This window comes from Dunckerocampus dactyliophorus, chromosome 9 (assembly GCF_027744805.1).
Source record: "Dunckerocampus dactyliophorus isolate RoL2022-P2 chromosome 9, RoL_Ddac_1.1, whole genome shotgun sequence".
NCBI lineage: Eukaryota > Metazoa > Chordata > Actinopteri > Syngnathiformes > Syngnathidae > Dunckerocampus > Dunckerocampus dactyliophorus.
Window position 1 is genome coordinate 4525001 of NC_072827.1, and position 13243 is coordinate 4538243.

At 42.4% G+C, this 13243-nt stretch overlaps 1 protein-coding gene across 10 annotated transcripts in view; it reads right to left on the minus strand.

The window, feature by feature from the left end:
• fer1l6 (fer-1 like family member 6) overlaps positions 1-13243 on the minus strand; it is a 71333-nt gene that overhangs the window by 54609 nt on the left and 3481 nt on the right. For 4 of the 10 annotated variants that reach the window (XM_054788167.1, XM_054788166.1, XM_054788165.1 and 1 more), the window contains exons 1-8: positions 10074-11545; positions 9355-9443; positions 9049-9160; positions 4181-4235; positions 3976-4107; positions 3843-3905; positions 3693-3771; positions 3265-3421 (exon numbers count right to left, since the gene is read on the minus strand). In XM_054788167.1, the coding sequence (XP_054644142.1) occupies positions 3265-3421; positions 3693-3771; positions 3843-3905; positions 3976-4107; positions 4181-4235; positions 9049-9160; positions 9355-9443; positions 10074-10108 (722 nt within the window). In that variant the 5' untranslated portion in view covers positions 10109-11545. Of the gene's footprint in view, positions 1-3264; positions 3422-3692; positions 3772-3842; positions 3906-3975; positions 8933-9048; positions 9161-9354; positions 9444-10073; positions 11546-13243 lie in introns of those variants that run through there. The other 6 variants (XM_054788168.1, XM_054788163.1, XM_054788164.1 and 3 more) reach the window with 4 other exon arrangements.

Sequence of the window (13243 nt, forward strand, 5' to 3'; positions counted from 1 at the left end):
CTACAGTTTGCATAACGCCAGAAACGGTCCATGGATGATGAAGTCAACACTGCCATCCACACAGCCCTTTCTCACCTACAGGGCCAGGACACATATGTCAGAATGCTATTTATAGACTATAGCTCTGCTTTTAATACAGTCAGCCCCCACAAACTCACAGATAAGCTCCTCACACTTGGCCTGTCACCCTCCCTCTGTAACTGGGTGTTTAACTTTCTAACAGGCAGGCCCCAGTCAGTCAGAGTCCACAATCGCACATCCAGCTCAGGAATTCTGAGCACTGGGACCCCACAGGGGTGTGTGCTGAGTCCACTCCTCTACACGCTCTTCACCTACGATTGCGTGGCCTCCCACAACAACACCAGCATCATTAAATTTGCGGATGACACTACAGTCATCGGCCTGATCACTGGTGGTGTTGAAACATCATACAGAAGAGAGGTGGTGGACCTCATAGCTTGGTGTCGTGATAACAATCTCCTTCTCAATACAGGTAAGACTAAAGAGATGATCATCGACCCAAGAACAAGGGAAAAGGAGCCGCATAGACCCCTGTTTATTGATGAGACTGAGGTGGAGAGGGTGAAAACCTTCAAGTTCCTTGGCACACACATCAGCGAGGACCTCACCTGGTCTCACAACACCCAACAAATTATGAAGAAGTCCCAAAGGAGACTGTACTTCCTGAGAAGACTGAGGAAATTTGGCATGTCCACCACAATCCTGAGTTGCTTCTACAGATGCACTATGGAAAGTGTCCTTACAGCCTCCATCACTGTTTGGTACGGTAACTGTACAACACGTGATAGGAAGGCACTCCAGCGGGTGATCAAGACCTCACAGAACATTGTTGGGGCAGCCCTCCCCTCACTGCAAGACATTTATAAAACTAGAGTCCTACGAAGAACACACAACCTCATCAAGGACAGCACACATCCACAACACTCATTATTCACACTCCTACCGTCAGGCAGACGCTACAGGAGTTTGAAGTCCAGGACCACAAGGCTGGCAAACAGCTTTTACCCACAGGCCATCAGGCTTCTCAACGAAGCACTCACACACGCCGCACGCAACACACGCACACACCCATAGCACTTTATTTATTTATTTATTTATTTATTTATTTGTATTATTTATTTGTATTAATGTCTCTTCTGTTGTTGTTGCTTCATTTATGGTATTTATGTTTCTTATTCTTTTTCTTGTGTTTTCTTTCTTTTCTTGGGAGAATGAACAGAATAAGAATTTCATTGCATAGTATAACTGCCTGTTTTACTATGCACATGACAATAAAACTCTTGAATGTTGAATCTTGAATGACCAGGCACAACAAAACGTCAGCAAATTCAGATTGAAGATGGATTTCTAGCCAGCTAGCAACACATTGGATTTCAGACGTTTATGGAGTCACAGGTTGGCATCCAGTTTGAATGTTGACCAGTAGAGGAAAAAAAAGGAAAAAAAAGGGAAAATAATAATAATAATAATGTTGATCAGTAGAGGGCACTGCGGACTGCGGATAAAAGTTGTACACTACTATTAGGCTTGTTATTATCATGGATCATGGTTTTAATCCTGAACATGCATACGAGTCAAACAGTAGCACATCACATAGTACAATTCACAATTTTGCATGTCCAAAAAGGAGCAGGAAGAAGCAAAGCTGATTTTATCCTATCCCTCATCAGTTTCACATCAGTTGCAATACATTTATTCACCTCTTGTTCTTCCAAGTGTACTTTGTAGGTCTACATGACAATGTATTGTAATCATAGCCAAGGTTTTTACTTACTAAAAAGGAAGCTAGAGGCTTAATAATAACTGATAGAATATATCCACGACCCACAGAACAAAAGCTGTGCTAGTAATGTCTTACGCTTGTTTTTAATATTTTACTTTTTATACGGCAGAGTGTCATTACAGCTTTAGTTCATCAGGAAGTGACGGGGAGTGACGGTGGGCGTCCCGAGCAGGAGAGCTAGGCTCAGTGCTAGCTGTGAGTTTGGAGAGAGTTGGGAAGTGTGTTTATGTTGGCGTGGATGTAAAGTCCTGCAGTGTTCTCCGCTGTTAATAAAGCCATTAAAGTGCATCGCCGACGTGAGTCTCTCCTTCCCCACAACAAGCGGCATTACAGTATTGACATACATTGTGCACATTGTCTCACACCAGGAAATAAACGGTGTCACCTGTTACAGGCATTGGCTGGACAGCTATGTAGTGGGGCTTGTTTAACCTTTGCCTTATGGGCAAGCAGGAAGGAGAGACGATGCTGAGAGATGTGTGTGTGTTCTGAGCTGCTGTCTGGTGGCCGCGTTCAATAAACAAAGTTGGCAGAAGCAACAGGAGAAGTTTCCTTCTTTGCTTCGGAGCTGAATAACACTGACAAGTTAACAGACTAGTAGCGAACGGAAAAGAAGGCGGCTTTGTTTGTGTCGAATACAGAAGATGAGGACTTTGATGGATTTGTGGATGAGGATTGATCAAAAATAACGTGAGTACATTCTAAAATACTTCAATTAAGTACAACCGAACTCAGTTTTGCTCCCGCTGCCGCATGCATGCTAGCGTATGTTTTTTTTTTTTATTGTAGCGTCGCTGGGAGCACGTCCTGTTCCCAGCCTACTTTGCGGTAATGTTTTGGTGCAAATGCTCTTAAAGTTATATGTTTGACCAGGAAATAGCAAGCTCAAAAGAAGACGACTTTTTTTATGTGGAACAACTGACAGTTTGTGTGGATCTTGTGAATGATTGTGACTGAGCTAGGACTCAGTAATTAAAGTCTACACACGACGGCTTCATTGATTGAAAAACAAAACTTTTTGGTGCATGAAGCTTCTACTTGAGTTGGTAATTTGGCCGCTATATGCGGTCAGATATTGACCAAGGGAGACAAAATGGGTGGCCGCTGGCCGCGTTGGACAGGTGACTGCTATACACAGGGTCTATAACATGTAAATTTGCTGGGGGGGATTTTTCAGTGGCTGCTATAGGCAGGTGGCCGTTCTATAAAGGTGGCCGCTAAGACAGGTTTGACTGTATGTACAAACATACAAAAAACATTATTTTTATAATAAAATAATCGCACCTATTTTTAAAATTGATACGCATTTACATATGATTCCACATAGTTTACTAAAAAAAAAGTATGATTTTATCATTGCTTCTGAAAGTTTTCGGTTCAGGTCCTAGCTCACGGACTGGTACCGGGCCACGGCACGTAGCCAATAAAATGCAAGAAATGGACACAGTGTTTTTCTATACTTCTCTATTTGCTCCTCTGCGTCGCTGGCTTTAATTCCAGGCTGCATGCTGTCGCCCTTCGCCGAGACACTGATGTCGCACTTGATATAACCTTTGACCCCGGTGCTTATGTCGCCGGGAAGGGTCAGCGCCGCCCACTTGTTGATGAATTGATGACCTCAAACACAGAAATCAAAAGAGAGGCAAGACATTTTGGACGGACAAGGAGGGATGGTGGACATCATTGTTTCTCGCAGAACTGCAATCTATTTGTGGTGGTGGTGGTGGGGGCGGGGTTGAGGGGGCTGGGTGGGCATGAACAATGTAATCATCAAATGCCAAGACGCATTTGTACAATGAGAGTAAACAGCAAAAGCAAAATTAAGCAAATCTATAAATATAAATAAACAAATAGGCGGGCCGCCACACTGGAAGGGTGTGACCTTCACCTGCTTGTTTGTAGACGGTCCACACGTCCACTTTAAAGGAGCCGATGCAGAAGCTCCTCAGCATCTTGGAGTGCATCACCTGCACAACACAAGAGGCGTTCAGCTACCTGGCAAAAAGCTCTGCGACAACATAACCCCATCTCGACTCACCGTCAGCCGGATGACTTTATCGAAGAAGATCTCTTTGTGGGCGAAGAAGTCAAAGACAAAATACTACAAGGGCAAGAAAGGGAGGACAGGCAGTAGAAGTTTGGCGCCACGGTGACATCGCTGGTCTTCCTACCTCATTGTAAAAGGGAGCGTTGGTTCCCTCTTTGACCGTCGTCTGTTTTTTCTCATCGGCCACCTCGATCACCACACTGGGGTCGATGTTCTCGCCCACCAGCTGCTTGGCCTCCGTGATGTTGATGGCGATCTCCAAGCAATATAATCAACATGTTGTTACAGTAATGCCTCCAAAGGGAACTTTGGAAAGGTGTGTGCCGTACCTGGAAGCTCTGTGCTTTCCCTTCACTCTCCTCAATGGCAGTTTTCAGCTTGGACCTGTGCACGTTTCACAACATCTTACTCTACGAATGAATAAAGCGTCCTAACATACGTTTCATGTGTTACAAGCAGGGCCCGACCCACCCGTTCGTTCGTTCATTCATTCATCAAATATCTTCATTCATCTAGGTTCACCTTTTCAATTCTTATTTTTCATGTATTTGATGTTCAAACTGTTCATATGCTGCATGTTCCACACAATGTCTGATAATAAAAATATTTGAAAACAGTTCTCCTTTCAGTTCATATCTTGTTTTTGGAAGTATATGTGAGTCATCGAAAGCAGCTCCATCACTACACTACGTGAACTCTAAACATCTAAATCTGTACAAAACAAGTGCCGCAAGGCATGCTGGGAAGCCGGTAGCACTCCAATTTGTACATAGTTGCTCAAAGTACATGTATAGAGTAACGTAGTATATCATGTTTTTAGTTTATTATGAATAAAAACAAGATAAATACATTTGTCAACAATAAGAATAAAATATCTTAATAATGTTGACCTGTTAAAAACCTGCAGAAATACAGCGGTACCTCGGTTCACATCTGCCCCGGTTAGTGAGTTTTTCGGTTAACATCCAGCATTTTTGTGAAAATTTTGCCTTGGGTTTGCGTTCGGCCACTTGGTTGCTGTTCAAAATGGGTGCGGTTTATTTACGCTTGGATCACACGCTCAAGATGAAATCTTGTGCCACTTGAATTGTTTTTTATAGCAGAGGTTTCTGCTGCCAGAGGGAGATACACGGTGGAACAAACACATGGACCGCACAAAAGAGAAAGGCGATGGACCACACTGAGACAAGGGTGCAAGAACTCCGAATTTTACCGCTAAAAAGCCTTTAACAGACGTCTCTGCATTGATTTTTTGTGGCATGAGTGCAGAAACAGTTGAAAAAAAAGGGATGGCCCTCCAAGCATAATCTCCTCTCCTCCCCCTTTGCAAAACTAGATAAAAGTGATGTTAAACCTTTTGTTCTGAAAGACACTTTTGTTAGATCAGCCGTGTGTGTGTTTTCCACTTCCAAACTAGAAAAGCACTCAGAGAGCGCAGACCTCCGCCAAGTGCCATAGCCCAAGCACAATAACCATCAGACGGAATCTGCGGGAAAAGGGTTTAGAAAACAAAAACGAATTCAAAGACCTCATCTCCTTCAAGGCCACAAAACTGCCTGTTTAGACTTTGCCAGGGAGCATCAAACATGGGACATTGAAAGGTGGAAAAAAGTTTTATTCTCTGATAACCTTGATGGTCCAGATGGCTTCCAACGTTACTGGCATGACAAGGAGATCCCACCTGAGATGTTTTCTACCCGGCACAGTGGAGGGGGTCCATCATGATCTGGGGTGCTTTTTCATTCAGTGGAACGCAGGTGGTGCGGGGGTCGTCAAACGGCTGACGGTTACGTGCAGATGTTGCGGCAGGCATCCCTCATGACGGACGGCCCTCGTCTGTGTGGTAACAGCTGGGTTCTTCAACAGGACAACGCTGCAGTTCACAATGCTGGCTTGACCAAGGACTTCTTCAGGGAGAATAACATCACTCTTTTGGACCATCCTGCATGTTCCCCTCATTTAAATCCCATAGAGAACATTTGGGGATGGATGGCAAGGGAAGTTTATGAAAATGGCCAACAGTTCCAGACAGTTGATGTCCTTGGTGAAGCCATCTTCACCACTTGGAGCAATGTTCCGACTAGCCTCCTGGAAACACTCGCATCAAGCACGCCCAAAGCCATTTTTGAAATGATGAACAAGAACGGTGGAGCTACTCATTACTGAGTCCTACTGAGAACATTTTTGTTCTGGTTTGGAGAATTTTTTGTTATTTTTTGAGCGATGGTCTTAAACTTTTGATCAGCTGATAAACAGCCTATTTCAGTTTATTTGTTGTTTTCAATAAATTACTTTTTCAAAATGTTTTTTCTCACTCCCCCTTCTTGTTTTTGCATATTGTAGCTCTACTTAAAACCTCATTAAGATCCAAATGTGCAAAATGCAAATTCTAGCAATTTTTCAACTGGTCTTAAGATTTTGATCAGAGTGTAAAAGGCACAAGAGTCTTGATTATTATACTTCTGTTCTGTCATGATTGTTTTTTAATCTTTGTTATTTTTTGATTATTACAATTATTATTATATGGAAAAATATGACATGGAATGCAGGAAGTGAATAATATGTACTGTACAAGATGTGGAATGGAATGGGGGTAGGATTAAATGAGCTTTGCTTCTTCCTACTCCTTTTGGACATGTGGAATGATGATTCGTAAGATTTATTCCATTGTCACCTGCATGCATGTCCAAATAAAATTAAACCAAAACAAACCAAATAAATAGTCCTACATTTATTTTTCACACAGTACATTCCTTGACCATGAAAACATAGCATTAGCAAATGGATTCATAATGATATCAATATTACTTCAGTAGTTAGACAAAAATGGCATTTTCCAAGAAATTCACATTTCCAGCAGCTCCACAAAAATGTCATCATGAACTTAACTTCACTTAAATCACAAAATGAAATAAAACAGCCAAGGCAAGACATGAGAGCCAACAAAAATAAGTATTAGAATGTGAATAAATAAACAAATAGATACATATGGGACAGATCACGTCAAATTTTTAGTGCAATAGTACATACATACTGTAATAATAATAATAATAATAATAATAATAATAATACGTAACAAGTGAGTAAGCCCAGTCCTGTGTGTGTTTTTTGTTTGCTGCCCCTCTGTGGTGTTGAAAAGCCGCACGGCGTGGGTGAGGAATGATGTGCTCAGTCCTTCAGTGGAGCAGGGCAGTGATCGTCATCTGCCACTGAAACTGCTCTTCTGTTGGGAGATGATGCTGTACGTTGGATGATGCTGGTTGTCCATCATAGAAAGGAGCCTCCTCAGTGTCCTTTGCTCTGCCACATGTCAGGCTGTCCAGCTCAGTGCCAATGACAGAGCCTGCCTTCCTCATCAGTTTGCCCAGGCGTGTGGTATCCTTCTTCTTGAGGCTGCTCCCCCCACCACACGACTGCATACAGGAGGGCACTAGCAAGCACAGTCTGACAGAAGGTCTGTCGCAGCTTCTGGCATACATTGACGCTCAGCCTCAGGGGACCACTTCCTGAATGAACGTGTGATTATGGGTGACTTCCTCACTTTTGGTGTATAGTGAGGTTTGAGCAGGACCAGGTTGCAGTCTGCCTTCCCCAGTGCAGGCAGGGAGGCAGCTATAGTCTATAGTCCTGTCCCACCTGGCGTTACTGTCCACATACTGGTAGAAGGCAGCCAGTGTTCTGTCAAGTGTCACAAGATTGAAGTTCCCGGATATCAAGACCAGACCCTCGGGGTTGTGTGTTTGGAGTTTATCCGTCGTGCAGTGGATTACGTCACACGCAGCCTCCGCGTCAGCGCACGGAGGTATGTCGACAAGGATAAAAAGGGCGTGATTGAACTCCCTTGGTATGGAGTAGGGACGTAGGCTGACAGCCAGAAGTTCAATGTCCTTACTGCAGATGGATATCTTAATGTTCACATGGCCAGGATGACACCATTGTTTACATACAGTGCAAGCCCACCTCCTTTGCGCTTTCCAGGCTCTTGTGTCCCTGTCCGCTCTGACTGTGCTGAAGTCTGCTAGCCCGATGTTAGTATCTGGGACGCTAGGTCTTTGCCACGTTTCAGTAAAGCACAATAAGCTGCACTCCCAAAAGGTCTTGACGTTCTTTGTCAGCGCAGCCAGCTCCTCGATCCCGTTCGGGAGTGAATTCACATTTCCCATGATCACAGAAGGTACCGTCAGCTTGAATCTCCACTTTAATGCTTGCCGCTTGCCTTTGATCTTAGCTCCGGCTCTGTCGCCTCGATACGATACGATATTACAGGATACAACATACAACAAATCTCTTGGCACACTCCAGATTCCACAGTGTCTCTTTGTTTATTGCTTTGTTTGTTTTCCTCCTATGATGACAATTCCAAAGGTTCCCTAGTTTTTCAAATTCTGGATCATAGTATCTGGAATTAGTCCATTATCTGGATCGGACTTTGATATTTTGTACAACCTGTTGGAAACTTGTCCTGTATTTTTTTTTCCAAGTGCTCCTGCCATTTTTTGTGGAGTTATATGCACAAATGCCGACCATGGCCCTATCTCGCAATGTTAAAGAATCTTTTCAAAAATTCCTGGATCCAGACGGTGATCCGGATCACCCCAGAATTTAATAAGCTCTTCCAAATCCCATTTTCCACAATTCCTGAAAATGTCATCCAAATCCATTCAGAACTTTTCAAGTTATTTGGAACACAAACAAACAAACCAATACCAAACGGACAAATGCTGGCAAAAACATAACATCAACGCTGCGCTTGCACTTTGCACTGCACTTGGCGGAGGTAATCATTTTCGCATGACAAGAACAGCTTTTACCTACATCGATGAGTACCTTTATCAAGGTCTCGGTAAGCATGGCATTACACATCTTCGATGACGTATAGGTCAGTTATATGCGACCTGACCGTTGATACTGCAGTTGCATCGCACACATATCGGATGAATATCCACATACGAAGGAGGCCTGAGTCGCATTAGAAAACAACTGGAATTGTGCTGTTCACACTGACATGAAAATATCAGATGCAGGTTCCATATGAGGACAAAAATCAAAAATCGGAATTGGCCTGCAGTGTGAACATAGCCCTACACAAAGGAAAGACGCTATTAGATGTACACAAAGGAACCCAATCAAGGAGCCAAAAGGCCTCGGGGCTGAGTTCTAGCTGTATTTTGAAAATCTTAAGCCCCGTCCAAAATACCTCTTGGTGTTAGGCGTGGTTCTGGTTCTGAGCGCAGAGCGTCTTTGTTGATGCTCAATGTGTTCTCCTTCCAGCAGCTGAGACGTTTCACAGGGGAGTTCAGCTTCCCTGTCTGTTCAGTAAAGAATTAAGTACAATCATCAACATACTGGCACACGGGTGTACCCAATGTTGTGTCCAGCAAGTGTGTGTACTAAGCAGTTCCGAGTGACTGGAGTCAAAGAAAAGTGATGGCTGATCATGTGACTGTTTGACAAAGGTTGGAGCTGATGCTGCCGTGTTTGCTTTGAGCGTGTCAGGACTCACCCAGGGCCGCCTTGTTTGCCAGCACCAGGTCTGCGTGGACCTTCTTCTTCTTCTTCTTCCCTTTCAGGCCGAACATCAGCTTCGCCTTCCTGCTTGCAGGAGAAGAAGAAAACGGAGAGCATTTACAAAGATACAACAGCAACACGGTGATGAAGACATTTCACTCAACGCCTCCATCATTTTTGCCATCATATCCAGACATCTACAATTCATCCATGGCAGATATGGCAGGCACTTTGGTGGCATTTATTACAAAGATGCATGCACAGCCCACCGCTTCATCCCTAATTTACAACAGCATGTGGAATATTGTTGGCTTATCCACTTGAACCCACTTTCATCAGTAAAACTATTATATTATTAAAATTATTTTATTTAAAATTATTATATTACTTAGGCCTACATTTTGCTCTTTTTACATCTTCATTCATTCAAAAATGGAATTGAAAGGCGTTAAATTATTCATAAATAAATATGCATTTTGCAGATGAAACAAAATTCATTCTTTAATTTAAAAAAATGGCAAAAATAAAAAAAGACTATAAAAATGACATTAAGCTTTTGTAAAAGGCTGGGTGATTTTCTTTAAAAAATATTATTTATTTATAGAATAATGTTTTCACTGAATGTGGAATACATGCCCATGACAAAATTCTGCTGCATGTTTGATCTCAACCAGGGCTGCTTCTAGTTTTATGAGGCAAAGACAAATTTCTCACCGACGTTGCGTTGCAGGGCTCTCTGTTGAATCCATTCTTTCTTCTTATTAGAGAGAAGATGTGAGCCCTGTCGGATTGGTCATTGAACTATCTAATTCCTACACGTGGTTGATCACAGAAAACGGTATTAGACGTCAAATATCCAGTGTAGAATACTCCTGGTGGATCCTGTCCTTTATCCGGTAACTGCACAGGCATTCAGTGTAGGAACATCCTTCAAGTACTGCTTTTATACAGCATGTTTTTATACAGCATGTCCTCCTCCTCCTCATCTAATCTAAACATTGACTAACTCATGGACCTGCCCTGCACTCACTCACGTGTACTGTACAGTATATACACACACTCTACATCAGGGCTGTCCAAACTTTTTCTTTTCATCCATCTTTCTCCATTTCTCCGCCAACAGTCTCAGCAGTCTCCGGCCGCCTCTTCCATTTCTACCGTGGGGACAAAGAGGTGTTCCCAGGCCAGCTGTGAGACAATCCCTCCAGCGCGATACCATTGCTTCCAGGAGGCTAGTGGGAATGTTGCTCCAGGTGGTAAGATGGCTTCACGGCAGGCATGCACTGTCTGGTACTGATCCTTCCTTTGCCATCCACCCCCAAATGTTCTCCATTGGATTTAGATGAGGGGAACATGCAGGATGGTCCGAAAGAGTGAGCTTATTCCTCTGGAAGAAGTCCTTTGTGAAGTGCAGCGTTGTCCTGTTGAAAAAGCCAGTCATTACCACACAGATGAGGGCACTTCAGTCATTAGGGATGCCCCCTGCAACATCTCCACAAAGCCGGCTACCGTTTGACGCCCCTGCACAACTCGAAGCTCCACTGTTCCATTGAAGGATCACGATGGCGCCCCCTCCACTGTGCCGTGTGGGCAATATCTCAGGTTGGATCTCCTTGTCATGCCTGTCACGTTGGAAGCCACCAGGATCGTCAAGGGAGAAGAAAGCTTTCTTCCACCTTTCAATGTTCGATGTTTGGTGCTCTCCTGCAAATTCCAACCCTTGAAGGAGACCAGGTCTTTGAAGAGCATTTTTCTTCTAAAAAGCCTTCTCTGGCAGATGGCATCTGATGGTTATTGGACTGCAATCAGCACCAGCAACAACCTTCATTTGGGCCGAGGATGGTCCCGTGTCTTGTTGGACAGCCAATGGGATCATCTGGCATTTTTTTTGGGTCCACCACTTGGCTTATTTGTTCCATGAGCCTCAGGATGTTTTTCAGAAGTTTGAAATGACTGCCTTACTGCGTCAAACCTCAGTAGCAATGGCGTGCTGCGAGAGGCCTCGCTTATGCAGCTCAACAAGAGGGAAAGCTTTTTTGCCTTTGCCATCAAGAGATCATGACAGTGTGAATACCTGACGCTAAATCACATTTAATCCACATTTTTGCCAACATTTTGCCTTTTAAAGGCTGTGCTCTTAAACCTTTGATGAACAGCTTATTTCACTTTAATGCTTCTTTACAATAAATTACTTTTTTACCTCATGCATTTCTTGTCTTTGCATTTTGACGCTACAATTGGAACCTCCTTAAGATGTCACATATGTCAACTGCTCTTTTTATATATATATATATATATATATATATATATATATATATATATATATATATATATATATATATATATATATATTTACACTGCTGGACGGGGCGTCTTATAATGCGACGCGCCTTATGTGTGTACCGAGTTCCAAAATCTGTAAGTGTTGCTGTATGACTTTTATGAGCGCTCCGCTCGACTGACTGGGAGCGTCTCCTGCCGTCACGCTGGCACGAAAGGCAGACGTGACTGAGGACGCTAAAGGCACACCCCCAAGAGATATATGGGTATATTTTATGAAACGGTGCCATCTATCCATTCGGGCAAGGACTAGGCGCAGCAACATCCAGCGGATTACAAGGAAAGCTGGCCATTTTCCGCTCCTGCTGCAGTAAAAACATTGCAGACAAACACATCCAGCCCAACTACATCACCAACATGGACGACGTGCCGCTCACTTTCGACATCCCGGTGAACCACACTGTAGAGAAGGGGACCAACACAGTAGAGATACACACAAAAGCATGCTCCAAAGCATGTGAAATTGTTTGTCAATCTGTGTTGCTTCCAAAGTGGAGATACATATGGATATATATATGGATGGAATTGTGTTATTTTGAAATAAAAATTTATAACTGAACAATGAATTTCCCATGTATTAGTTTTATTCTAAAACAGGCATCAAATTAAATGTAGGGCTGTGTCAAATAATACAAAATGTACTTTTGTACTAATCGTCACACAGTACTATTGGACTAAATATGTCAGGTAACAAAAAGGTGTTTAAAGGTCATGTTTACTAAACGACAACAACGATTTGTTCTTTTTTCAATAACTCCTCCTCCTCCTCCACCACTACCACCATCGACGTATGCTCGACCACTCCTCTTCAAAGGTAAATAACATTTATCATCACGTATTGTGGTATCATTTTTATTATTATTGTTTTTTTTCATTAATTATCCTCGTTTAATATTACTACTGCATCCAAACTGATATTTACATACATACACATATACTGTATATGTATACACGTACATTTAGTACCTATATCATTGGTAATATTACCTTTTGTTCGACTTACGAACAAATCGACTTGCAAACGGTCGTCTGGAACTAATTGTGTTTGTAAGTTGGGAACCTAGTGTATATATTTTTGCTCTTTCTCGCTCTCAAAGGAAAATGCAGTTTTTTGGAATTTTGCCCTTTGGAATTTCCCTTTTCTGTGAGTTCCAATGAGAGAAAACGAGTTAGCATGAGCCAGCTATCGTTGCACATCAAGGGAGGCACCTATTTAGTTTTGTCATTTTCACAGTATTTTAACTTTCTTCCCGTAAATGTTTTTTTTCTTGTAATATTATGGCTTTATTCCCTTAATATTTTGACTTTATACGAGTAATACACTGTATTATCACTATTTCCCAACCTCATTTTCCAAAAATTGCAAATTTGTTTGGTTTGTTTCTCATAATATTGCATTTTCTTTAAATAATGTTTATTTCCTTTAAAATGTCAACTTTATGCTACTCATATTACATTCCTTTTCTGCATAATATTTCAATTTGATTCTGTTTTCACTTATTACTATGACTTTAATTACCTAACTTTTGACTTTATTCTCATTA